The sequence below is a fragment of the Lathamus discolor genome, chromosome Z, assembly GCF_037157495.1.
Source record: "Lathamus discolor isolate bLatDis1 chromosome Z, bLatDis1.hap1, whole genome shotgun sequence".
In the NCBI taxonomy this organism is placed as follows: Eukaryota; Metazoa; Chordata; class Aves; order Psittaciformes; family Psittacidae; genus Lathamus; species Lathamus discolor.
Genome location: NC_088909.1, coordinates 75388662 through 75413828, shown reverse-complemented (window position 1 = coordinate 75413828; position 25167 = coordinate 75388662). Strand labels below are relative to the sequence as shown.

The 25167-nt window shown below is 43.1% G+C and overlaps 1 protein-coding gene across 3 annotated transcripts in view; it reads left to right on the top strand.

The window, feature by feature from the left end:
- The window catches only part of ACER2 (alkaline ceramidase 2), a 60734-nt gene that overhangs the window by 2957 nt on the left and 32610 nt on the right, over positions 1–25167 (top strand). For 2 of the 3 annotated variants that reach the window (XM_065664021.1, XM_065664019.1), the window contains exons 2-5: positions 10783–10897; positions 11829–11970; positions 12881–13018; positions 24926–25063. In XM_065664021.1, the coding sequence (XP_065520093.1) occupies positions 10783–10897; positions 11829–11970; positions 12881–13018; positions 24926–25063 (533 nt within the window). Of the gene's footprint in view, positions 1–10467; positions 10525–10782; positions 10898–11828; positions 11971–12880; positions 13019–24925; positions 25064–25167 lie in introns of those variants that run through there. The other variant, XM_065664022.1, reaches the window with a different exon arrangement.

Here is a 25167-nt window from a genome sequence, read left to right as displayed (position 1 = left end):
GAAGTGTCATGGGCCCACCTTGACAAAAATAATTCACCCTTATGTTGCCAATATAAGTCCATCTGAGCCACTTCAATCTTAGCAGCTTTATCCACTTGTTGGTTGTTCTGGTGTTCCTCAGTGGCCCAACTCTTGGGTACATGGGCATCTACATGGCGTACCTTCACCACCAGGTTCTGCACCCGGGCAGCGATATCTTGCCACAGTGCAGCAGCCCAGATGGGTTTACCTCTGCGTTGCCAGTTGCTCTGCTTTCATTACTGCGACCACCCCCACAGGGCATTTGCCACCATCCATACACTCCATACAGCTGCCTTCCATCTCTGATGCTTTCCCACAATACGGCAGGACCTATCAGTAAACAAGGCATATTGCTTTTCACTTTCAGGGCCTCTTCAGCACGCATCACTTCCTCCTCTAGTGACATTCCAAAATCTTTGCCCTCTGGCCAGTCCGTGGTGAATTCTAGAATGCCTGGACGACTGGGATTTCCTATTCGAACTCATTGTGTAATTAGTGCAGCCCACTTACTCCATGTAGTGTTGGCTGCATGATGTGTAGAGGAGACCCTGCCTTTGAACATTCAGCCCAGCACGGGCAACCAGGGTGCCAGGAGGAGCTGTGCTTCAGTGCCAATCACTTCTGAAGCAGCTCGAACCCCTTCATAGGCTGCCAGTATCTCTTTTTCAGTTGGGGTATGGCAGGCCTTAGATCTCTGTATCCCTGACTCCAAAAGCCGAGGAGTCGACCTGGAGTCTCCCCTGGAGCTTTCTGCCAGAGGCTCCAGGTAGGACCATTCTCCCCAGCTGCACTGTACAGTACATTTTTTACATCTGGCCCCGTCCGGACTTGTCCAAGGGCCACTGCATGAACTATCTCGCGTTTAATTTGCTCAAAGGCTTGTTGTTGCTCAGGGCCCCATTTAAAATTTAATTCTTCTTCCAGGTCACACAATAGAGAGGGCTTACAATCGAAGTGTAATTTGGGATGTGCATTCTCCAGAACCCCACAGCACCCAAGGAAGCTTGTGTTTCTTTCTTATTAGTTGGTGGAGACATTGCTGTTATCTTGTTGATCACATCTGTGGGGATCTGGCAACGTCCATCTTGCCATTTTATTCCAAAAAATTGAATCTCCTGTGCAGGTCCCTTGACCTTACTCCATTTTATGGCAAAACCGGCTTTCAGCAGGATTTGGATTATTTTCCTCCCTTTCTCAAAGACTTGTTCCACTGTATTGCCCCACACAATAATGTCATCAATGTATTGCAGGTGTTCTGGAGCTTGCCCCTGTTCCGTCACAGTCTGGATCAGTCCATGGCAAATGGTAGGGCTGTGCTTCCACCCCTGGGGCAGTCAGTTCCAAGTGAACTGGACACCCCTCCAGGTAAAAGCAAACTGTGGCCTGCACTCTGCTGCCAAAGGAATTGAGAAAAATGCATTGGCAGTATCAGTTGTGGCATACCACTTGGCTGCCTTTGACTCTAATTCATACTGAAGTTCTGGCATGGCCAGTATGGCAGCACTCAATGGTGGTGTGACTTCATTCAGGCCACGATAGCCTACTATTAGTCTCCACTCTGCATTAGACTTTTGCACTGGCCATATGGGGCTATTAAAGGGTTAGTGGGTCCTACTGATCACCCCTTTGCTTTCCAGTCTGCGAATCAGCCTATGGACAGGAATCAGGGAGTCTTGGTTGGTGTGATATTGCCACCAGTGCACTGTTGTTGTCACGATTGGCACTTGTTCTTCGACCTTCAGCAACCCCACAACAGAAGGATCTTCTGAGAGACCAGGCAAGGTGGACAGCTGCTTAATTTCCTCTGTCTCCAAAGCAGCAATACCAAAACCCATCGGTACCCTTTTGGGGTTTTGAAGTACCCTCTCCTGAGGTAGTCTATGCCAAGGGTGCATGGAGCCTCTGGACCAGTCACAGGGGGCTGCTTTTGCCACTTCCTTGCAGTCAGGCTGATTTCAGCCTCCAGTACAGTCAACTCTTGGGATCTTCCTGTCACTCCAGAAATATAAATGGGTTCCACCCCTTGACAGCTCGATGGCATCAGGGTACACTGTGCATCAATATCTACTAGAGCCTTACGCTTCTGTGGGACTGATGTGCCAGGCCATCTGATCCACACAGTCTGGTAAATCCGATTGTCCCCTACCTCCATCTGGCTGGAGGCAGGGCCCCTCTAATAGTGATCACAACATTGGTCACTTACATCTTGTAGAAAGCGATTAGTCTTCTTTATCACAGGAGCTGGAGTAAAATCAGCTCTTCCACTTTGTCTGGAGCCTGCTTACCAGAGACTGAAGCCACAGCTTTCATGGGATGATCATCCTTGACCTTTGTTCTCCTCTTCATGCACCCGTTCCTCCAGAGCTGAGGTAGGCTTCATAACATTGTCCTTGTACGGAAACTTGTCTTTCACAGCTGCCAAGAGCCGCCTCCAAGGGCTGAGGAACTTTTTCTCTTTTGCAGTTGCTTTGTCAATTCCCCCTTCTCTAGCAAGTGATCCCCCCTGCTTGGCTTCCCTACCTTCTAGTTTGTGACCGTCGGCCCCATTGTACCAGCATCAGAGTAATCAGGTGATGATGTGCTCCCCTGGTTGATGAATGAAATCTTTTTGCATATTCCATAGCTCAGTTGAGGTCCAGGGTTGAGAAGTCACCTCTTCTTCTTCCTCTTTCTCTGATCTACATAATAATAGCTCTTGTTTAGATGCTGTCCCGTGTAGTAAGTGCGTTGGTTCTTCATCTTTCTTCACTGTACAGGTTGCTTTTTGTGCTTCTTGTTTGCTTTTCCCCTTGTGTACAGGGGCAGTCAATATTGGCACGAACTGCTCCTCTGGTTTAGCTGCAGTGATTATTGCTGTGGTTGGAGTGGCTGCAGAATCTGTGGTCAGGGTTGGTGCAGCTACTGTGCTTGTGCGTTGAGTAGTGCCAGCAGCTGCGCTGTCTATTGCTGTCAGGGTTTGAGTAGCTGCTGTACTTGTCACTGGGGTTGGTGCAGTTGCTGTGCTTGGAGTTGGAGGAGCTGCATTGTCTGTTGTAGTCAGAGTGTGAGTAGCTGCTGTACTTGTCACTGGGGTTGGTGCAGTTGCTGTGCTTGCAGTTAGAGTAGCTGCATTGTCTGTTGCTTTACCATCAGATCAAGAGACATCTTTTTCCCTCTGAAGGTGCTGGATAGCTTTGAACAGGGCTTTGTAAGCACAGGCCAAGCCCAAGCATGTTGCCATGATTTCTCCCTCTCTGGTATGACCAGGATGACAATACACCTCATGTAAGTGTTTTACTAGTTTTTCCTAATTTTGCGCTTGTGCAGCAGTGAAGTTCCAAAGCACTGAAGGGTCCCACTGGCCTAGATACTTGCCCATACTAGCCCACACACTCTGCCTCTCGTGACTGTCCAGCCTCAGGGAAAATCTCTTGGTCCTCCTGTATCGTAGTCTAACCCTAGACCAGACCCAAACCTGACTCTTCTTAACTTTTGAGATCAGATGAAATGATTGTGGGTAAAAAACACTCTGTATGTGTGCCAACATGGTGATCCCCATCACAATCAGTAGGCAGGTCTCAAGGGTACCCAAAGGCCATTCAAAACCTTCAGAACTCTCAAATGATGCTGTAAATAGTCTGGGGGGGGGGGGGGAGCTGGGAGCGTACGGGAATGTCTCTTTCATAGGTTGACCACATGAGGAGGGAAAAAAGATGCGTAATTGCTAAACACTTCTGTTATATACCTCCCAAAGTATAGAGGTGGTGACCACACTGGGAACGCAAGCCAGATCAGTTTCATGATCAGTGAGTTTATTGTATTACAAGTCATTACCATAAAGTACAATGAAACAAGAACCTTAGCCCAAGACCCCCAGCCAATAAACACTAACACAGCAAATACCAGCTGTAAGTAAGGTATGACATGCTGAAACTTGAAGATCAAGAGGAACAGCTTTGAGAGCCAATAAATCAGCATTGCGACAAGTGACTATTAATCCAGAACAATAAATGCTTATCACAAATATAATTAGACACACTCTGGTCAGATCTGTTGTTATGTCAGCCCTTTGTGCCCCATGTTGGGCGCCACAAAGAACTGTCGTGGTTTAAGCCCAGCTGGTAACTCAGAACCATGCAGCCACTTGCCTACTCCTCCCCCCACCTTTCTTCTTCCCCCTGCTCCCCCAGGGATGGGGAGGAAAATCGAAAGAATGTAACTCCTGTGGGTGGAGATGAGACCAGCCCAGTAACTAAGGTATAACACAAACCACCACTGCTACCACCAATAATAATGATGATGAGGGAAATAGCAAGGGAAAGAGAATACAACTGCTCACCAGCTGCTGATCAATACCCAGCCTGACCCTAGCAGCAATCTAGCCCTTCCAGGTAACTGTTCCCAGTGACAGGACAAGGGGTAACAGGTTAAAACTTAAACAGGGGAAGTTTAGATTGGATATAAGGAGGAAATTCTTTCCTGTGAGGGTGGTGAGACACTGGAATCGGTTGCCCAGGGATGTTGTGAATGCTCCATCCCTGGCAGTGTTCAAGGCCAGGTTGGATGAAGCCTTGTGTGGGATGGTTTAGTGTGAGGTGTCCCTGCCTATGGCAGAGGGGTTGGAACTACATGATCTTGAGGTCCTTTCCAACCCTAACTATTCTATGATTCTATGATTCTATATACTGGGCATGATGTGCTGTGGTATGGAATACCCCTTTTGGTTAGTTTGGGTCAGGTGTCCTGTTTCTGCTTCTTCCTGACTTCCCTTCCTCCCTGGCAGAGCATGAGACTCAGGAAGTCCTTGGTCAGAGTAAACATTACTTAGGAACAACTAAAAACATCGGTGTTATCAGCATTGTTCCCAGGCTGAAACCACAGCACTGTACCAGCCACTAAGAACGAGAAAAATGACTGCTACTGCTGAACCCAGGGCATGTTTGGAAGCAAAACTGGGGTTCATCCATATAGCTTTGGCTCAAAGAAGGCAAAGCTTGCCCTGAGTTTGCAGGATGAAGGCAGATATGTACTTGGAGAAGAAGAGATATCTGTTTGAGAAACTAGCTAAAGAAAGGAAAGAGAGGGAAAAGGACAAATGTTGTTCCAGCAAGCCATGGTTCATCCCTGAGCCCTCGTGCCACACCAGTACCTCTCAGCTGATGGTGAGAACTTGACAAAACGTAGCCCAGGAGCAGAGCTGGATTGCCCTGTACCACATATCTTGGAAAGGGTGCAGTGCTCCTTACATCCTGTTGATGTAAAGAATTGCAGTGGCAGAGAGATTGACCAGAGTGAGATAATGCATTGGACTTCCTGGTAGTTTGCCTTTCCATGCAAAACATGTACAGGAGCAAACCCTGCCAACATCCAGTCTGTTTTCTGTTCTGTAGTGTCTGAGGTGTCCATAAATGAGGAGCTGGTGCTTCTGCCTTGCCTCTTTGCTTTAAAATGGTCTTTTCTCCCAAATTCCATCCAGAGCTGTCTTTCCCTTTCAAGCTGTTTCTTCAACTACTAACATCCAGTGGAAGAAAGGTGTCCGGCTTCACTCACTGGAGTGTGTACCGTGGGGGGTGCTGCACATACAGAGCAAGTAATTAGTGCAAGATGTACATTGCTAACCTGATGGTTTTTTCTTGTATTTTCCTACCAAAGGCGTCTGGGTGGTGGCTGGTCTGTGCCATTGGAGAATTTTGAGGGTCTAATGGGGGGAACTGTCTGCTTTCTTTGTGTCTGATGTCACTGTGCAAGAACCAAAAACAAAAGGAGAAAAAGCTCAGGATAAACAAGTTTCTTGAAGACAGCAAGTGTGTTTTAAAGCCAGCTACACAGGGGGATGGGTATCCTTCTGATTGTACTGAGCTGATCAGCAGTGGTACAGAAGCTTGCAAAATGCTAGGAGTTACAGGTATGTCTGGATGAATAACTGAGGTTCCATACAGGGTAACAGAGAGACAGAGCAAAACTGCCCCTGAATCCCACTGTACTGTGGCAGCTGTGTATGAGTCGGTGAGCTGTCCACTGAAAGGCGAGGCAGAAAGAGGCTGCCTGGAGGGTAGACGTGTTTAGCTTCTCTTCAGTAGTAAGAAGTCATTATAAGGTTCCACTTCTGTGTTAGTAACTTCTGAAAAGTAGGACAGTGACTCACAATAGATTGATAGCATTGTTCAACTGTGTCCCCAAAAAGCCAGATGCTCACAGGACAGTTGGGAGATTTTGACTCGACTCTAACATGCAGCTTAAATGAAGTCTAAATTTTATTACTTCTAAGAAGGTTCAGATCTGACTCTGACTCAAACCCTTTTGAAGTTTCGGGAAGGACTCTTCAGCAGACCAGAATGTGGTGTCTGGGTCTTCAAGATGTAGATTAAAACCTTGCTAATCCACATTTTAAAGTGTCTGGCCAAGGTCAGAGATGAAGTGCTCATTCAATATTCCTCTCACTCGATATTCCTGTAAGCACACAACCAGAACACTATCTGAAATGTTTTTGGTTTTGTTTGTTTGTTTGTTGTTGTTGTTGTTGTTGTTTTTATGTGTTTTGTTTTTTTCTTTCTTTAGTCATTGGTTTGTTCTGATGGGACTCAATTCTCGTATGTTATACCTAAATTTAACTCGATTTAGTTAAAAAGCAATCTTAAATGCTCAGCAGGATTAAATCAGCAGGAGAATTGATCAGACTAATTTCCTAAAACATGCGTGGGCTAGACAGATGTGATTTTGTGTTCAGGTCTTGCAGAGTTTCAGGAAGAAGGCCACCAAGTACTTCGTAGCTCAAAGTAAAAGAACAGTTACAAGAAGACTTTTTTTTTTTTTTTTCCTCCTAAAGTGAGTGACGTGTCCTGATGCAGTCTAAACTTACTCAAGAACAAAACCAAATGCAAAAAGAATTTACCCAGTGCACAGTTATTTACAAGAAAAAAGCTGTTGTTTGTGTTTCAAACATCTGAAAACAGTAACTTTTTTCTTTTTTTTCTCTGTTGTTACCAAAGTTAGTACTTTACAGTTCAGTATGTTGCATACAGTTATGCATGTCATACATATTTCTTGACAGATTTCCATTTAAAGAGGGAATTGCCAGTGGTTTTATTCCTCAGCTTTTGTCCCCTAATGGTATATAAATGAAAGTTTTAAAAAGCTGTGGAATAGTCTTAAGAGTGTAAAAGAATGCTTGTAGTCTCTCTACATCATCTTTTTTACTACAGAAGTCTTCTAGCTTATGCAAGTGGCATGCTTGTGGATCAGAATATAAAAGAAACAAACTTGGTGAACTCACCAAGAGGTACTTAGTCCATTTTTACTTTTTCCTCACAAAAAGTTAGTGCAATAAGTGTTGCTGTGGTGGTTGAATGCTACAGCTGCTGTCTGGGGGGCGTACCAGATAGTGAAGAATACTTGAGCTTTGGCAGGACTGCAGGAAACATGCTCTGTCAGGACTGTGGCCAAATACGGGTGAAGTTTTGTGGTCATGATCTGAGGAAGCCTCTGGTATTCACTCTGTGGCTCATGTCCTACATACTTTCATACAATTAAGTAGTTGGAAATTGAAACTAAAGGTCCGGAATTGCATGAAGATGGAGGATGGAATGTTAATAATAAACCACTTACCTTTTTTCCAGGACAGTAACTTTTAATCCCTGTCTTTTGCAGATCCCAAAGAAAATTCTCTGTACTCCTGTTACTGTTGCACTAATCTTAACTGTATCATCATTTGAATTATACGATATGAAGCCATGCAGTGTAATTGTATATTATGTAAAAAAAATTGCACATGCAGCATAAAACCAGAGCCAAACACATAGGTGCCTCACTTGCTTGGAAAGGGTGGTGTTAGCTGTGGTATATTTAAGGGTGTGTGTCCTCATAGGAAGCCAGGCTGATACCAGTGAGTGAAAACCAGCAGGTCAGTTCTAGCGGATGTCTTACTGACACTGAAGTTGGAACTAAGAGACCTTCAGCGAAGTGTTTCAGAAAATGTTCCAGAGTCTTGATTTGAAGATAGTTTCTGAAAAATATAGTTTGTGGAACTAACTAAGTATTGCACGGAAGAGATACTGTATTAGCACTCTTTTTAAAAACTTAATAGAAAAGGATTTCAGTACTACAGTTATTTCAACATGTACAATATTAGGAAATCTTCCTGGTGGCTGTCTTGAAGAGTACAAGTCATGGCCAAATCCAGGTTGCAAGGGTATGCTTGCATTTGCAGACAGGACCTTAGCATGAATAAGAGTTCAGTGCCGGAAGAGCACTAACTTGGGACAGAACCACTCCCTGGTGTCGAATTACTAGTATAAACCTTCGTTGTGCAGGTATGGTAAGTAGGTGTGTTTCCTTCGTCATATTCTTCCTAGGCAGAAAAAGGACTTTCTAGCCAAATTTATATAGACTGCACTTACCTGGTCTGATTTCTTTGTTGGTCAGTCCCAGCTGCAGAGATGGAAGGTGTTTTTTTGACACCACTTTGTTTATAATCATCTATTTTTTCCCCCTTAACACCACCCTTTGGCCTAACAGTGGCTGAAAGCCCAAAATGTGTAGAGCACTCCCAGGTTCTCAGAGGACTTGTTCATATTCCATCATCCCTGCTGTCAGTCACTCTGTATGCTTTCTACCTGTTTGGGGGTGAGGGGAGCCCTCCCATTCTGTGCTTATGTCAGCGCATTGCACTCTGGGATCCTGGCGTATGGCTGTATTCTCAATGTTGCTAACGTTCTCTGCTGCATGGAGTTGGTGTTTTTTTTGTGAATGGAAGATGCTCAAGTGAGCCTGTTTGCTTGAATGTGTGGGTTGGTTTACATGAATTAAGGAAATGGATCTGCCTCTTAAAATATGTTGAAATAGGATATTACTTTATAAATAATGCTTTGGTCTTACATGAATTGAGGAAGTTGATCTGCCTCTTAAAATATGCTAAAATAGGATATTACTTCATAAATAATACTTTGTTCTTTACCTTGCCTCCCCAGGATTGTGCAGTATGCTGCACCCTGACATTGCCACATGCCCATATTGTCAACCTTCCACCCATCTTAATTTGTGAACAGCAAAGGCAGAATGTTCTGCCTTGGTGGGGTGAGGGATTTCTCTGCTATGAGTCCTTTTATTCCTACTTGAAGAGGTGCTTAGTCTATGGCACTTGCTGCCCCCGCAGGTTTGTACTTCTGCTTTATGAAGATGGATTCCTGCATGACAAGCACGCTGCAGGAGATGGTAACTGTCAGAAGGATTCAACCCTTGCATTGGTTCAAACGGGACAGTCTGGTGAGAGGTGGCTCTCTGACCTGACTGCAAGGAGCCCTCTGCATTAGCAAGTCTTTGGCTGGGCTGTGTGCTGTTGTTACCAGGGTGCTGCTGGCAGAGATTTGCATAGTATTTGCAGCTATAAACTGGGTGGGTGATGGCTCTTTCCAAGTATTTTAATGAAATCTTAAAGCCAAGACTTTGGAATGAAACACAGCTTGCCTGTTGAGGATGTACCTTTAGTGTGAGAGAAGGTGTCTGATGTGAAGTAGATGGTGCTGAGAAATTGCTTCTGTAGTCACCGTCATTTTGGATGACAGCCTAGGAGTATGCTTTGATAGGCCTTGCAAATGTCAAATAGACATGTCTGTTTTACTCATCATAAGTTCTGTCCTCAGACCATGTTGAGTTTTTGAGCACAGTATGTAAATGAACAAATGCCTTTTTTGTGTGTTGTTCTTGAATCCTTTCTCCACCAGATTTTCATTAATGTCAGGAAAAGTTTATAGGTCTCTGCAAAGAGGGGACCTGTCCCAGAGGAGTGCTGTTTCCCAGTTGTTTCCTACATCTGCTTTAGGGAATGTTGCTGGGAATTACTTTCTCTTGTGCTTGGAATATATGGGGGAAGGTGAGGAAGCTGGGGCTGGCGAATTCATCCTGTCCCCTTGTGAATCAGCAGTAGAGCCTTTCTGTAACAGTTGTAGTGCCACAGCTGGCCCCCAGCACTGGCAGCTCCTTCTGGGGAGAATGAAGTGATGACTGCAGTGGGAGCTCCTGATAATTGCCAGTAAAGTGTTTTCAGCCTTTAACTAGAGAGCCATGTTTTAGATTGTTGGTAAGCAAGAGAAATAGGTTTTTGTTGAACTTTCAGATATTAAATTAAAGCCCCTAGCAGCAGTTTGAATTCTAAGCCTTTTCACCTTCCTATAACCAGTTTTCAATCATATTCAGTTGTTTTTGTAATGTGGAATCAACAGAAAAAGAATGAATTGTAAACGGATTTTTAGCTTTGGGCTCTCTACCCCACACGAAAAGGGTTCTAACTTGGTTTTGAATTTCAGCTTCCAGACAATAGTTACTGCTCAGTGAATTGAGTTCTACAAAGCTTGATTAACCTGGTACTTACACTGCTTTTTACATGCTAGGCTTGACAGCTGCTTAGAGGAAAGGTCACTTGTCAGGACATCCTGTTCCTCAGCTGCTTGTTCTTGTAAGCTTCCTGAATTGCAACAGTTGAGTATTTGTAGACTCCCAAGAAAATTCCTCTGGGAATAGATTTGAAAGGTAATTTAATGATGTGACTAGCTACTACTTTTACATTGTTTAAAGTTTTATGCTGTTACTAGGTTTTAATGGTACTAAACAAGTTGATGCTTTGCAAAACCAGCCCATCTTTGGCAGAAACTGAGACCTCTAATTTGTTGATCTGAGACTTCCCTGGATGACACAGTGTTTCTATAACTGTCTCAGGCAGCCTATGAATATTTAAGGTTTATTTATTTTCTGTCATTGTGAAACTGTTTTGTTTATTTTTTTCCCTAGATAAGCAACATCTTGTTTTTTGTTTTACCACCCATATGTATGTGCTTGTTCCGTCAATATGCAACCTGCTTCAACAGTGGAATATATTTAATATGGACTCTGCTAGTTGTGGTCGGTAAGTTGCTTAGTCTCCATTTGCCTGTTCATGCATGAAATGAGAGAGGAAATCAGTTTTTCCTGCTTCTGCTTGATTGTTTTGTGAAACAAAGCAGTCTTGACATCTGTGGAGTAGTTTGGTTATACTTGCTTGGAGCTGAAGCAACGTGGTTTCTGAAAGGAAAATGCTTTTTGCAATTTGAGGTTGATGGACTTAGGCATTAGTTCTGTTCCCTTCCTATCCTTCTTTTACATAACTTTTGTTTCTGTCTGGGCTTAATCTTATCACTGGGCCAGGACACTCTACAGCAGTGTTGATGCTCTTTCCTCTGTTGTTGCTTAAATGAGAGCTGAAAGCACTCGTGCTAGCAATACCAGCACAACAGAGGAGTGTAACAGGTTTTGCATTAAGTAAGAAGGCCCAAAGGCTTAACTATTTTGTAGATGTGAGATTCTTTTCATTCATAGAGGCACTGGGAACTTACAAACTTTTACATCAGAGCCATGTGGGGCAGTGTGACATTTTTCACCTCTAAACCTGTATCATGGAGTAGTCATCAGATGCTACTTTGATCTTTGTCTTACCCATTCTCATTCTATTGAGAAAATTCAGAAGCATCATTTGGCTTTTATTTCTTAATTGGTTTTACATTTAACTTTACCACTGGATACTTCTTCACATACATCTACTTTTTTAGTAGAAGCTGGCATCTTTAGCTGCTGCTTTTGTAAAGGGTCTGCTTCTACATTAACGAGGATTTGGATTGCCTTCTTTGGAAAGTTGGCATTTGTGTTTTTGTTGTTTGGTTTTGTTCTTTTTTTTTTTTTTTTTATCTTTTCTAGGCCAAATGGTATCCATCATTTGCTATGAAATTCTGAACATGCACAGCATGTTCTGGTTTCTATAGTACTGCAACTATTCATAATGCCTTATTTATTGATTATTCCAGGAATTGGGTCCGTTTACTTTCATGCCACCCTCAGTTTCCTGGGCCAGATGCTGGATGAGCTGGCTATTCTCTGGGTCCTGATGTGTGCTCTTGCCATGTGGTTCCCTAGGAGATACCTGCCCAAAGTTTTTCGGAATGACAGGTAATCATACAATCATATGTGTACATTTTCATGTTTGTTGAAACTTCTTATGCTGATACCTAAATTTGCACATAATGGCACTGAGTTATCATCCAACCTTAGGGCTGCCGCCACTACTTTTTCTCACTCCATTCTCTTCCTATTGCTTTAGCCTGGAGAAGAGAAGGCTGTGTGGAGACCTCATAGCAGCCTTCCAGGATGCTGGAGAGGGGCTCTTCATTAGGAACTGTAGCAAGAGGACAAGGGGTAACGGGTTCAGACTTAAACAGGGGAAGTTTAGATTGGATATAAGGAAGAAGTTCTTTATTGTAAGGGTGGTGAGGCACTGGAATGGGTTGCCCAAGGAAACTGTGAATGTTTCATCCCTGGTGGTGTTCAAGGCCAGGTTGGACAGAGCCTTGGGTGGCATGGTTTAGTGTGCGGTGTCCCTGCCCATGGCAGGGGGCTTGGAACTAGATGATCTGAAGGGCCTTTCCAACTCTACCCATTCTGTGATTCTATGATCTCAGCCCATTTTTTTCAGAATTCCCAAGTCTGCAGTTGCTGATGGTTTATGCCCTGTAACTTCAGATCTTGGGATGAGGTGGGTTGCCTCTGGAAGTGCTTGTTCTTGTTGATTCCAGGGAGACCTTTACATGAGTAGCTTACATAAGTTGCAGCTAAAGTAAGGTAAGAGAAACTCTCTTACCTTCTACCTTTTGTATAGCCTAAAGTGTACATGAAAGTGGACCAATGGAAGTCAGCTGTATTTTTGTCAGAATAATTAAGGCAATGGTTTAGGATGGTGTTTAAGTATTCAAAGGCTAGGTGTCTATTTAGAAGCCTGTTATGAACATAATTTAAAGAATTGTGGGTTTAGTATTTAGAATTTAGTAATTAGAAATTTTCTCCCCCAAAAAATCCTATTCAGGAGCCGATTTAAAGCTGCTGTAGGTGTCCTGTCTGGAGTTACTACCTGCCTTGCCTTCATTAAGCCTGCCATCAACAACATCTCACTAATGACTCTTGGTGTTCCTTGCACAGCTTTGCTCGTTGCTGAGTTGAAGAGGTGAGTACATTTCTCCTGTATGCAGTGTTGTCTTCTGAGATCCTTAGGCCACTGTGTGATAATACACTACATCTGACTTTAGCGCTTGATCTGCTTCTGCGGATCAAAAATGCTTCTACCACAGGTAAGTGCAGATCTGGTATAAACTTGCTCTGCGAGTTCAAGATATTTTTGACAAGGATTTTTCTGTTTTTCCCCTGGGCCAAATACTAGGTCAGCTGTTGGCTGACTTCCTGTGACAAAATGTCTTTCTGCAACCTGATCTAACTCAAATTTTTTTGTTTATTGTGGAATCAGGGCAAGGGTTTCAGTCTACTGAGCATTTCTGCTGTATAGTCTATGTAAGGGTGAGGTGATTGCATGATCACAGTCTAGATACTAGAAGGAATGTGGATCAAGGCCCAGGCATGTGTGGAAAATGTTCTAGTTCTCAAAATTGTACTGTGACTTTTACACCACTTTGTCTTCTGACATGTATTATATGTTGGAGCCAGACCGACAAAGATAAGGTTAATCATTAGATTGTAGAGGATAACTGTCAGTCATGGCCTTAGAAACAATAAAGCCAGAATGCAAATAGAGAAGAACCTGAGACAGATCTTAGCATTTTAGTGTTACCATGGTAGCAATACCAGCAGCTGTACAGATACTTCTTTTCTTGAATCTTTTCACTGGGTGCACAAACGACCAGACAAGTATGGGCATATGAACTTGTGTTTTCCCCGCATATGAACTTGTCTTTTCCCCTTCTTCTCCAGTGTCTAAGAAGGATTTTACAACTTATGTTGCTTCTTAGATATTGCGTATGTCCATCGAAAGAAACAAATAGGACTAAATATCTGCATTCTGACTGCTCCTGTTAGAAAAGTGATTCTCCTGTTTGCTCTCTTACCCTATTGTGCCACTGCTTCTCCGTACAGTGGAAGCCTTTGCTAACAGTGTTCTGTAAAGGTGCTCGTGAGTCTTTTCTCATTAGACAACCTGCTGAGCAGTATTTATTTCTGTCAAAGAAGCTTGGGAGACAGAACACATGTTAGTTGTAGACAACTAGTTGAAGAATGTTGGTGGAGACGTCTCATTTTGGTGCAAGCACTGAGGAACTACTGACAAAGCAAATGGAGATCTGTATATGGCACTGAATAATATATGTGAACTCTATACATACCAGTTTTCCAGGCATGAGCTCCTGAGAAAATTGGATGGTTAGTGTGCTTCAAATTAGCATTGCTTCAAATCTAGGAATAGGTATGCCTACAGATCTTTGCTTTTTCAAACTCCCTCTGAAAAAAGGTCTTATCTTACTAAAATGTGGATTTTTCCTGTCTGTTGTTTGAAAAAGGATTAAGAACACAGATAAGCTTTCTTTTTAATTGGTGATTAAAAAGGGACCTAAAGTGACTTATGCCTTCTTAATTGTGTATTCGATGATGTAATACCTTTTTTTTTTTTTTTATGAATTTCTAAGTATTAAAGGGAAATAATTAAGAGTTTTATTTTAAGCTATATTGGTCCCTAGGAGATTTAAGTAAGATATAGTCTTGTAAACCTGGAAGAAAGAAGTTGTGGTGTATCACGGTACGGACTCAAGTTGATGAGGAGACTCAAATCCAACTTTATTACAATCAAGCCTTTTTCATCCCCTTGTTTGGTACTTTCCCAACTTGCACAAGCATGCCATGTTCAATCTCCTTGGCCCCTGTAAAAATCCCGAGGTAAATAGTCCAATCACAATGCTGAGCACACATTGTAACAGTTTCACCCCAGTCTCAGACCCTCCTGCAACACCCACATCATCTGGCCTTCAACTGAGACTCCCTGCCACAACAACATCCTGGCCTATCCGCCCAAGGCTTGCTTGCTTACCTTTGCTATCTTTCAATATTCCAACTTAGGGCCCCAGGGCTTGTTAAACATCAAGGGCCTCAGAGCTCATTCCCAGACTGTTTTTCATGCAAATCTTATCGCCTTCACTCCCCACAATAAGTCATCTCATCCATTTTGGTAGTAGAAAAAATAATACAAGCATTATTTAAAATGCCTGCAATTCTTCCCTTCTCTACTAGCACAGTCATTAGGGAGCTACACATCTGAGGCCTGGCAGTCTGCAGCAGAAGTTTATCTGTGAAAATGGTATTTGGGGAAGGAAGAGAAAAGCCTCCAGAGAAGTTTCTTCTGTTCTGTGCTGCTTGTGATGTGTTAGACCAAAACTCCCTGTTCTTATTCCTGTTGTAGCCTGGTGTCAATCTTGTACAGAATTCTAGTGAATCAGAACAACTGTGTTTTCAAATGAGAATTTTCTGTACCTCACTTGTCCTTGATGAGGAGATAGTATTGTCACAAAAGAGTGTTATGTTCTTGAATGAAGAGTTTGTAGGGTAGAGTTTATGCTAGGAAGTATTGTGGGTGGGAGATGATCAAAAGAGGAAAAGGTAGTTAAGTTCATTACTTGTGCTTGAAAGAAAAAGAAATGGTAAAACTGTGTTCTCATTTCTGTCCAAACAAATCCTCTTAATGTATTTCATAAAGAGACCCCCATAAAAGCTATCCTAGGAGATGGTGTCAGGGACAAAGTGGATATGGATCCTTTGGTTTGCTGGTTCAAGCCAAACTACCAGTGAGATTAAAATGTCATCAAATTAGTATGATGAGTTATTCAGTGAGTTATCATTAGGCATCTAACTATCTCCATGTGAAGACAGAGGCTAGAATATTGTTGCTTACCTGGCATCAGCCCTGAACATTGAAGGTTTACTCTGTCCATCCGTACTTGATTCTCCTACTAGAAACCTGTCTGTGGGGAAGCCCTGCTTCATTGTTGCAGGTTGCTTACTGCTCTTTTATTCCCTTGACTAAAAAGTTAAGCTAGTTAAAAATTCAAAATATTCCTTAGGGTATAAAGGGAGATAACTGTGTCAAAATGAATCACACAGGTAACTGACATCCAGCAACTTTCACTGAATTTAAGAAAAGCTGCTGTGTTTTCTTGGGGGTGCCATGACATTGGAAGCTAAAGCTGCTGAAATCATGTACCAGTGCAGTCCCTCAGATAGCAAATGGCTAGGACACACTAGTGTTTGCAGAAACTATGGTATTAAAATAACTGCTGTTTGCGTTAAACCAAAAAGACTGTGCATTGTGTAGGCAAAAGTTGGAAGTGGAAGTGCAAGCGCAAGCTTCTTTCAGACCAGAGTAGGATAGGAGCATGTGGTAGATCTGTGTACAGCTGCATAAAGAGCTCTTTTAAACCCTTAGCTGGCAGGTTCTGTGTCAGTGGTAGTCTGAATGATCAGTGTCTGTGTCTATTGAGAAATAAAAGAAATGGGTTGGGTCTGTCTCTCTTGCCAGCATCCAGGTGGTATTTACGTTATATCTCATTGTAGTAAAAGCAGTGGCAGGTAGGAAGCTTTGAAGTCCTCTGTCTCCTCTGCAAGCTTGCCCTTAGCCCATCCGAAACACAGTTACTGCCGGAACTGAAGGCTCTATAATGGGTGAAAACCTGACAGTTTACACAGACAACCAGGTTGTGCTGTCCTCATTGTACTTGACTCTCTGCCTTAGAGTTATTTTTTGCAGTACACCCTGCAACATCCTGTCTGAAGTTTATAAAAATAAATTGTAGTACCTGATGGTGGTAGTGAGCAAACCTGTTGTTAAAATCTGTACCATTTCTATGGCTGATCTCGCACTGGGAAAGTTTCTTCATGTAAGCTTTCAGTTTTCCTTTGCAGCTTTGAACCCTAGGAAATATGCAGGTTAATTTTCTTCTCGGTGTTCAAACTAGTCAAATATTGTCAGGCATGGTCAATTACGAAGAAGCTGGATGTTTGAGGCCAAGCATCTTATCTTAAATGGAATGCAGTTGCACATGTTTGTTTATGTCCTTCAGAAAAGTCCAGGAAAGCCCCTGTGTTCTCTATACACACACCCTTTCCTCTGTCAGAATGCACAAGTATCTAGCACAGCAGTCCAGCTTTATCTGTCAAAAGTGCGAAACTGACCCATCCAGTTGGGTCACAGTTCTTATGAACAGTTGTGCATCTCATTGAAGAGTATAAATCTGCCTTAGCATTAATGGGTGAGAATTAAACTCTGTATACATAATACAGCAGTGGGTTTTGACCAGTAACAATTTCCCACATCTTTTATGAAGGGATCCATGCTTTCTGGCTATTTGGTAGAAGCATGAATCCTTCAAAAGGTGGGGGATTTACCAGTATAGTTTTGCTTAGAAAACCATGCCAAGTCTTGATTGTATTTCTTACTGGGATGTCTCATAAAAGAGCGTAAGGAAGAACTGGTATAGCTGAGCTCTGGAACTTGATACACAACTCAAAAATCTCCTTACTCTTTCCTTTCTCTGTGATTCTTGTAGCCTTTTTAAACTTAAAAACACGGTTTCAGAGGAAACAAGCCTTTCAATAGTATGCAACATAGACAATCTTGAAGCCATCTTGGGCAAGCCCTGTCTAACTATGTCTTGTGGCTTGCCAAGTGGATTGGAGGATTCAGGCCTAAGAAAAAAAGCCATTTTGGTTTATATGTTATGTGGAGTATTAATTTTTGTGGCAGTCATGTAGGTGTGTTGATTATGAAAACAACTATTGTGGTATCTTTCTTGTGGAGAGGATTACGGTTTAACTGGTAGTTGAAGTACTGGTTTGAATAATAAAGATAGGTGTGATGATTTTGAATGTGACATCATTTAAGGATGGCTTAAAAAAGAAGTATGAGATCCTGAAATCAACTTGTGTGAAGGACACTAGAGAAAATCCTGTATCAACAAGATTAGGCAGTTGGTAGCTTTTCTGTTGTTAATCCAGTAGCTATAAAGGTGCCTTCTGTTCAGCTTTAGGAGTTTCTTAATCCCACATGTTTGTTAAAATGGCAACTGAAAGAGCATTTCAAGAGTGAAAAAAAAAAATATTCTACAGGGAAAACTGTGTTAATTCTTTAGCTTGCAATACACCAGTGCCAGGTATACTGCTGCTCCAGCGATATATTCAGAAAAGTGTTCCTGGACAGAGCACTCTGTGTACATTTTTAATTTTTCTGAATGCTTACCTGGGTTCCTTTTTGTTGTGGTTTAAGCCCAGCTGGTAAGTCAGCACCATGCAGCCGCTTGCTTACCCTCCCCTTCCTCCTCCAGGCGGGATGGTGTTTCAAGTTCATAGGATTCCCATGAACAAAGACTGGACACCAAACACAATGTAAACAATCAAATGCTCTAGTCTATTTATTGAGTTATTAGTGCAAAACAAATATATATATGAATGTGAAGCAGGTTACATACATACCAACCCCTGGTTGAATGGGATACTGCCGAGCAGGAGAAGGAGACGGAACATGTTGCGCGGTCGGAGAGGTGGTAGGCAGTGCTTCAGTAGGGTATACCCCAAATCAAGATGCATGTCTGGTCTTCTCACCTGTCCAACCCTGCACAGGTTCTTATATCCCCCCTCAAGTTGGAGCAGAAAATTACAAGTTGCAACATGAGCGCACACGTGGCCAGCATGTGAACAGGGGTTTACTGGTATATGACTCCGTTTTGCTAACAGCGGTGTTAACTCCCCTATTTTCAAGGTGATGTTCCCACAACCTGTGCCAAACAGTACTTTTCTGGTTTTGTGTGTTTCACCACAGACCATTGTCCATTGTTACTGACACATGCCACCCCATGGTCTGTGGTTGGAACACACAAATATTTTATCATCCTTGCTACAGTTTTATATAATTTACTGTCTATAAGGGAATGGATTAGCGCTAAAAGACAAGGAGCACAACATAAAATACATAAAAAGCCAATACCTAGTACCACTAATAAAAAAACAGCTTCTCGCAGCCAGTCTCACCCCCAGTCCCATCCCTGAAAGGGGATCCACCTGGTGTTTTCTGCCAGCTGGCTAGTGAGGGTCTTTAGCTTTTGTATTTATGCATGTATTGAACTGGAGTGGTCACTTAAATTCATGCAACATCACCCGTCAAAGTCTTCACACCCATGCTTATGTACTAAAAGTAAAAAAATCAATAGCTGCCTTATTTTTGTTTTGCACAATCAAGGTGGAGAGCACTTTTGCTTCAGTTCTTTGCAGATTGGTAACAAGTTTCTAGATGACATGGAGGAAAAGCAAAGCAAAGCAAAGCGGTGATGTCCAGGCTCCAAAAACAAGGTTTCACCAATGTGTTGGCCAGATATATTGGAGTCTTGGGAACCTGGAGTTTGCTGTTACTTGCAAAGACACAGTCCTTGGCTTTCTTTATCCCATTCTCTGCTTAAGGAATCTTAAATCACACAAGAGCAGCTTCTTGACATTAGCCTTGGAGGACAGAAGATTCAAATATGATAGTTATTTATTATACTTATAATAGTTACTTGTGCTAATGATGAAACCTGCTTTAGATGACCCTGCTTGAGCAGGGGATTTGGACTAGATCACTTCTCATGCCAACCACAGAATGCTTGGCCTCCCTTCCCTCCTGGGTGGCGCTCTTATAACAGAGGAGGCCATCCCTCACATCAAGCTCTGGCATGGCGTGTGTCCCCATTGCTCAGCGCCTGCTGGGTTACAGCCAACAGCAGAGCTAAAGGTTCTTCTTGGTGGCAAAAACAGAGGCCAACCCAGTCTTGCCCTTGACTATGGTAGGGGGCATTTGGCCAACCTCAGGCCTTGCATCTCCTTGTCAATGCAGAGTTTCACCTGCTTCATCCAATAGCAAGTTGCTACTATGGCAAAGCGCGCACACCGATTTAGATTAGCAGTGTAACTACTACAGGGTGCAGCAGTACATTGAAGATGCTGGTGACAGTGGGGGACCAGCCAAAGAAAATTTCCAACCAGTGGGGTTCTCCCATCCTCTTAATTGGTTCCATTACCTGCTTTATAATACTACCATCATATTAGATTTTTCTGGCTTCTGCCTTAGCATTTTCTATCAGCTGTTGTAAATTTGCATGCTCTAACATCTCTTTTACAAGTGACAAATCCATATGATGCAAGGTATAGTTTCTTATTAGCAACTGACTAGTAAATACAGGTGGTTCATACACAAAATCATAGCCTCTAATAATAACTATGTTGCAAGAACACATATTCAAGTCATTACTTTTTAGTTGCCCAAGTGATGTTTTGCAAATCATTCCTTTCTTCTTTTCCTCTGTCTCATTCCACTCAGGGTCTTCAGGGTCAGCTCCTGCAGCTGAGGCATTGGGTTCTTCAACTTGTCTGTCCAGCTCATTGTATGGCTTGACAAACTTTGCAGGTGACCACCATGGGCCTGTAGATAGGAGGACATAAACATACCCCCTCACCCAGCTTATCAGTTCCACTGGCCCTTCCCATTTCTGAGGGCCCAAAGGATCACAATACCACATTCGCCTTTAAGCCACAGTGATTTACACCCATGGCAAATGAGGATTGAGCTGTTGACTGACAGTCAGGGCAAGACCTCACAAAGTCTGCTTTGCTTGAGAAGAAGACAGGTTAAACTGTTTCTTTAAAACAGAGGCACTCTGATGAAAAAAGGAGTGTGAAGCAGCTGCAGAAGTAAACTGCACAGTGTTAACAGTCAAAGAGTTAGCTATGTCATTACCCACAGTTAAAGGGCCAGACAGGTTGGAATGTGACCTAATATGACCAATGAAACAGAATAATTAATGCAGCAGCCAATACAGGAGACCTACGAGCCTCTGCTCCAGCATCGCGACGTGCCCCAACCAAGTCGTCAATGTCTGTAAATTTTCCTCTGACTGGGGTTAACACAGCCCCGCAATCCCCACACCTGCACCCTCATATGCTAGCCAAAATAAAAGTGCATGAGCAGCCCCGTGACCATCAATCTGCCTTTGTATAGCATTGTCCAGTTGGTCTATAAAAGACACATAGGGTTCCTGAGACCCCCCGGTGAGCACCCGTGAAAGTAGTCTCCCCGCCCCGATCCAGACACTCGCCTCCAGGCCCAAACAGCCATACGGGCAGCCTGCTGGAACACTAAAGGGTTTAGATCTGAGCTATGAAGCCAAACAGAAACCACATCAATCACAGTGACTGTCTTCAGTCACTGTAATTCTAGTCTATAAACAGTCACTCCTCAGGCTGTTTCCCAGCCCGACCTGACACCCATGTACACAAACAGTCCCTGGCCTGCTCAAGACCCAGGTGCACTATCAGCAATTCCTCTTCTTCTTCTGCAGTTATCCAGATAGCAGGAACAGGACAGTTTGCAGTTGTTTATATCTCTTCCTTTTCTACTCTACCCTTATCATGAGCCGCTTTGTCCAAGGCCAGTCCTGGTAAATCCCCTAACTGGCTTAGCTTTTCAATCACTTGTTCAATGGGGTTTCCTTGTTCTGATAGTAGTATGGGGTTTTTGCATTCACCCTGTCTAGCAATACAGTATCTGCTCCTTCCTCCGTGGGGCAAACTGGCCAGTTCTGGTGTGTCTCCCCTGTCCTCTGCTTCAATTTATCCAATAAATTCTTAATCTCCTCAAGACTATAGTCTGTCAATTCGTCTGTTCTTACTTGTCTGTTTGCCTTGGTAATCATCTTACATTTAAACACAGGAGATTTGCAGGCTGCTTTCTTTTTCACATCTGCCTCATCTGCAGTATTTGATTCTGACTCACCCAAATATCTCCATTCCATGTCTTCTGGTCCCAGTCAGGATCCGACACAAGGGCATGGACCCCTGGCCTCACCGCGTATCTTTTTTGTTGCTCTGTTTTTTTTTTTTTTGATGCAGCAGCTACAAATGCCTGCCTCTGCAACAGCAATTCTGCTTTAACCCTTTCTGTGTAAATCTGCTACTTGTTGCTGCAACTCTGTGTTCTTATTTACCATGCATTTGTAGGCAAGCGGCAAGCATGACATGTCCAGCAGGGCTTGGTCACTCCTTCAAGTGGGTATGGGTGGTTTCTACAAACTCACCCCAATACTTTAGCACTCCCATGGGGTCCTTAGCTCCCCATGGTCCAGGTCCTACTTTAGCCCAAGTCTCTTATTTTACCCCACAACGTGCTTCACAGTTCCTGTGTACACCCCAGCCACTCCACAGGAGGAGCCACAGCCCGAGGTTCTTTCCTATGAAAGATAGTGATAGTATATTACACAACAACCTTAAACCAACCCTGACAGCACACACACAGACCAATCCCCTCTTTCACACACACAGAACAGCTCCTCCTGGTGCAGCTCTGCACCCCACCGCCCAGGCCCTGTTCTTAGTCTACAGTGTTTGTACTATGAGAATCTGGGATTCTGGGCTGAGAGAAACGAAACACAATAAAGAAGTACAACTAGTTTATTAATACACAACCCTATCACAACTACCAACTAAGGTGTGGCACAATCCGGTAGCTGTGCACTCCACTACACGGCACCACTCTACTCGTATTATCCCAAAATGTTTCTCACAGTCTCACAGACCTGGAATCCCATACTCGTCACCAGTTATGTTGCAATACCTATCATTCCCATGGACAAAGACTGGACACCAAACACAATGTAAACAATCAAATGCTCTAGTCTATTTATTGAGTTATTAGTGCAAAACAAATATATATATATGAATGCGAAGCAGGTTACATACATACCAGGTGCTGGTTGAATGGGGTACTGCTGAGCAGGAGAAGGAGATGGAACATATTGCCTGGTCGGAGGGGTGGTTGGCAGTGCGTCAGTATGGCGTCCCCCCAATCAAAATGCTCATCTGGCCTTTTCACTCATCCGTCCCTGCACAGGTCCTTATATCCTCCCTCGGGCTGGAGTGGAAAACTACCAGTTGCAACATGAGCGCACATGTGGCCAGCATGTGAACAGAGGTTTACTGGTATATGACTCCATTTTGCTCACAGCGGTGTTAACTCCCCTATTTTCAAGGTGATGTTCCCACAACCTGTGCCAAACAGTACTTTTCTGGTTTTGTGTGTTTCACCACGGACCACTGTCCATTGTCACTGACACAGATGGGGAGAATCAAAAGAGTGTAAACCCCCCAGGCTGAGATAAGAACAGTCCAATAACTAAAGTATAATACAAAAGTACTACTACTACTACTAACAATAATGATAAGGCAAATAACAAGGGGAGAGAATATAAAGCTAAAAGGTGAAAGGAAAAAAAGCCCCCATAAACACAAGTAATGTGCAACACAATCGCTCACCACCTGTCAACTGATATCCAGACCTACCTGAGTAGTGATCCGCCCTTCTGGGTGTCTTCCCCCAGTTTATATACTGGGCATGACGTGCTGTGGTATGGAATACCCCTTTGGCTAGTTTGGGTCAGGTATCCTGTCTCTGCTTCCTTCCTGCTTCTTGTGCCCTTGCTTACTGTCAGAGCATGAGAGACTAAAAAGTCTTTGATCAGAGTAAGCATTACTTAGTAACAGCTAAAACCTCTGTGAGTTACCAGCATGGTTCTCAAACTAAAGCCAAAACACAGCACTGCATCAGCTGCTAGGAAGGAGAAAAATCACTGTTACAGCTGAAATCAGGACACCTTAGCTAAACTCTGCTACTAGTGCCAGTTCTGCTTTTCTATCACAGAGTGACAGGAATTATTCTCTTCTGTCCTTCCCCAGCTGAGTAGCTGAGTAGTGTTGGAGGGTGTAGTGATAAATTTTATCTTGGGACAGAGCTGGCATTACTAGTTCTGTGACACTGAATGCAGGGTAGCCTGTCGCTTGTAGGCTGTGTATGGCCATGCAGACAATTAGCAGTAACTGTTGGAGAAGTTAGAACTCTGTAAATATATCAAATGAGAACATCAGGTTTCAGGCTGACAAGTATTTTGTGTGAAAGACAGGAGGACCAAATTGCTTTCTGGCCTGTGCTGCACTGTGTTAGTCTGTTGTCAAGGACAGTTGTGTATAAAGATCAGGGACCATAAATACTACTGCAATACAGACAGTGAAGACATGTTTGACTATTCAAGCTCCCTCCTTCAAGGATAGACATTTTTATTGCTTATGAGTGTCACAAGGTAAAGTGTCCCTTTAAAAGACCTGTTTGCCAGGCATTTCTGATCTTCAGATGCAGTCAATTGTCCCAGGAATTGTGTGGAAGAAGACTGGTGATTCAGTGTCAAGTCTACTGGGGTGACTAGATTGGAGCAGAGAAGAGATGGCTGCTGATCTGCTGAAGGGGAAGAGTCATGGAGACATTCCCAATATATTCATGGCAGAAGCGTAAGACATAGAAGATGAGTGTGGATTAGAGGAGTCCCTCTTGAAGACCTTGGGACAGAGGAAGTGATTGTGGGGTGATTGGCATTGACTTGTTTTTTTCTACAGTACAGAAGACAGGGGCCTGCAACCCTCACAAAGGCTGAGTATTCCTCGTTACACTGGGTAGAGATTTGGCTTTTTGGTTTTCTCTTGAAATGTACCTCAAACAAGTCACTTTAAGCAAATTATTCTGTCATCTGATTAGTAGGTGTGGGACTGCTTTAGGAGGTAGGAATTAACCAACTAAAAAAACCCTCACCCAATTCCTTTTTTTACCAGTCTCTATATAGTGACAAATACCAACAAATCTGAGCACTTCCTGTGTGGCTGGTTGTTTGCAGACAGCATGTGTAACTAATCACTAGTTACTAGGTCCTAGATGCCCCTCCATGCTTATGGGAATGCTTTGATGTTTGCCCACCATTTGCAAAGTGGTCTTCAATAGAATACCCAAAACACATCTACTGATTAGAAGGTCTGGTTTGTTACCTTGCCACTGCCTTGCATCAGAGCCATATTTACTGTAAGTAAAGTGTCTCTATTAAGGACATTTATTGTGGACCCAAATTAAAGACGGCACTATGAATCCTACTCTAAAATATGTATGTCCAAAAATCATCAAGCTGACATTACAAAGCAAATTTTACGTTGTTTTATAACAACTTCTTTGTGTTTTCCTCCTTAGGTGTGAAAACCTGCGTGTGTACAAACTGGGCCTCTTTTCAGGTCTTTGGTGGATGCTAGCACTTTTCTGCTGGATCAGTGACAAAGCATTTTGTGAGATCTGGTCCTCATTTAATTTCCCTTATTTGCACTGTGTATGGTAAGTGTTGTGTATAAAGTCCAGAGTTTGATTAAAATATATTGTCACCACGTTACAAAATCACAACATGGTTGGGGTTGGAAGAGACCTCTGGAAATCATTCT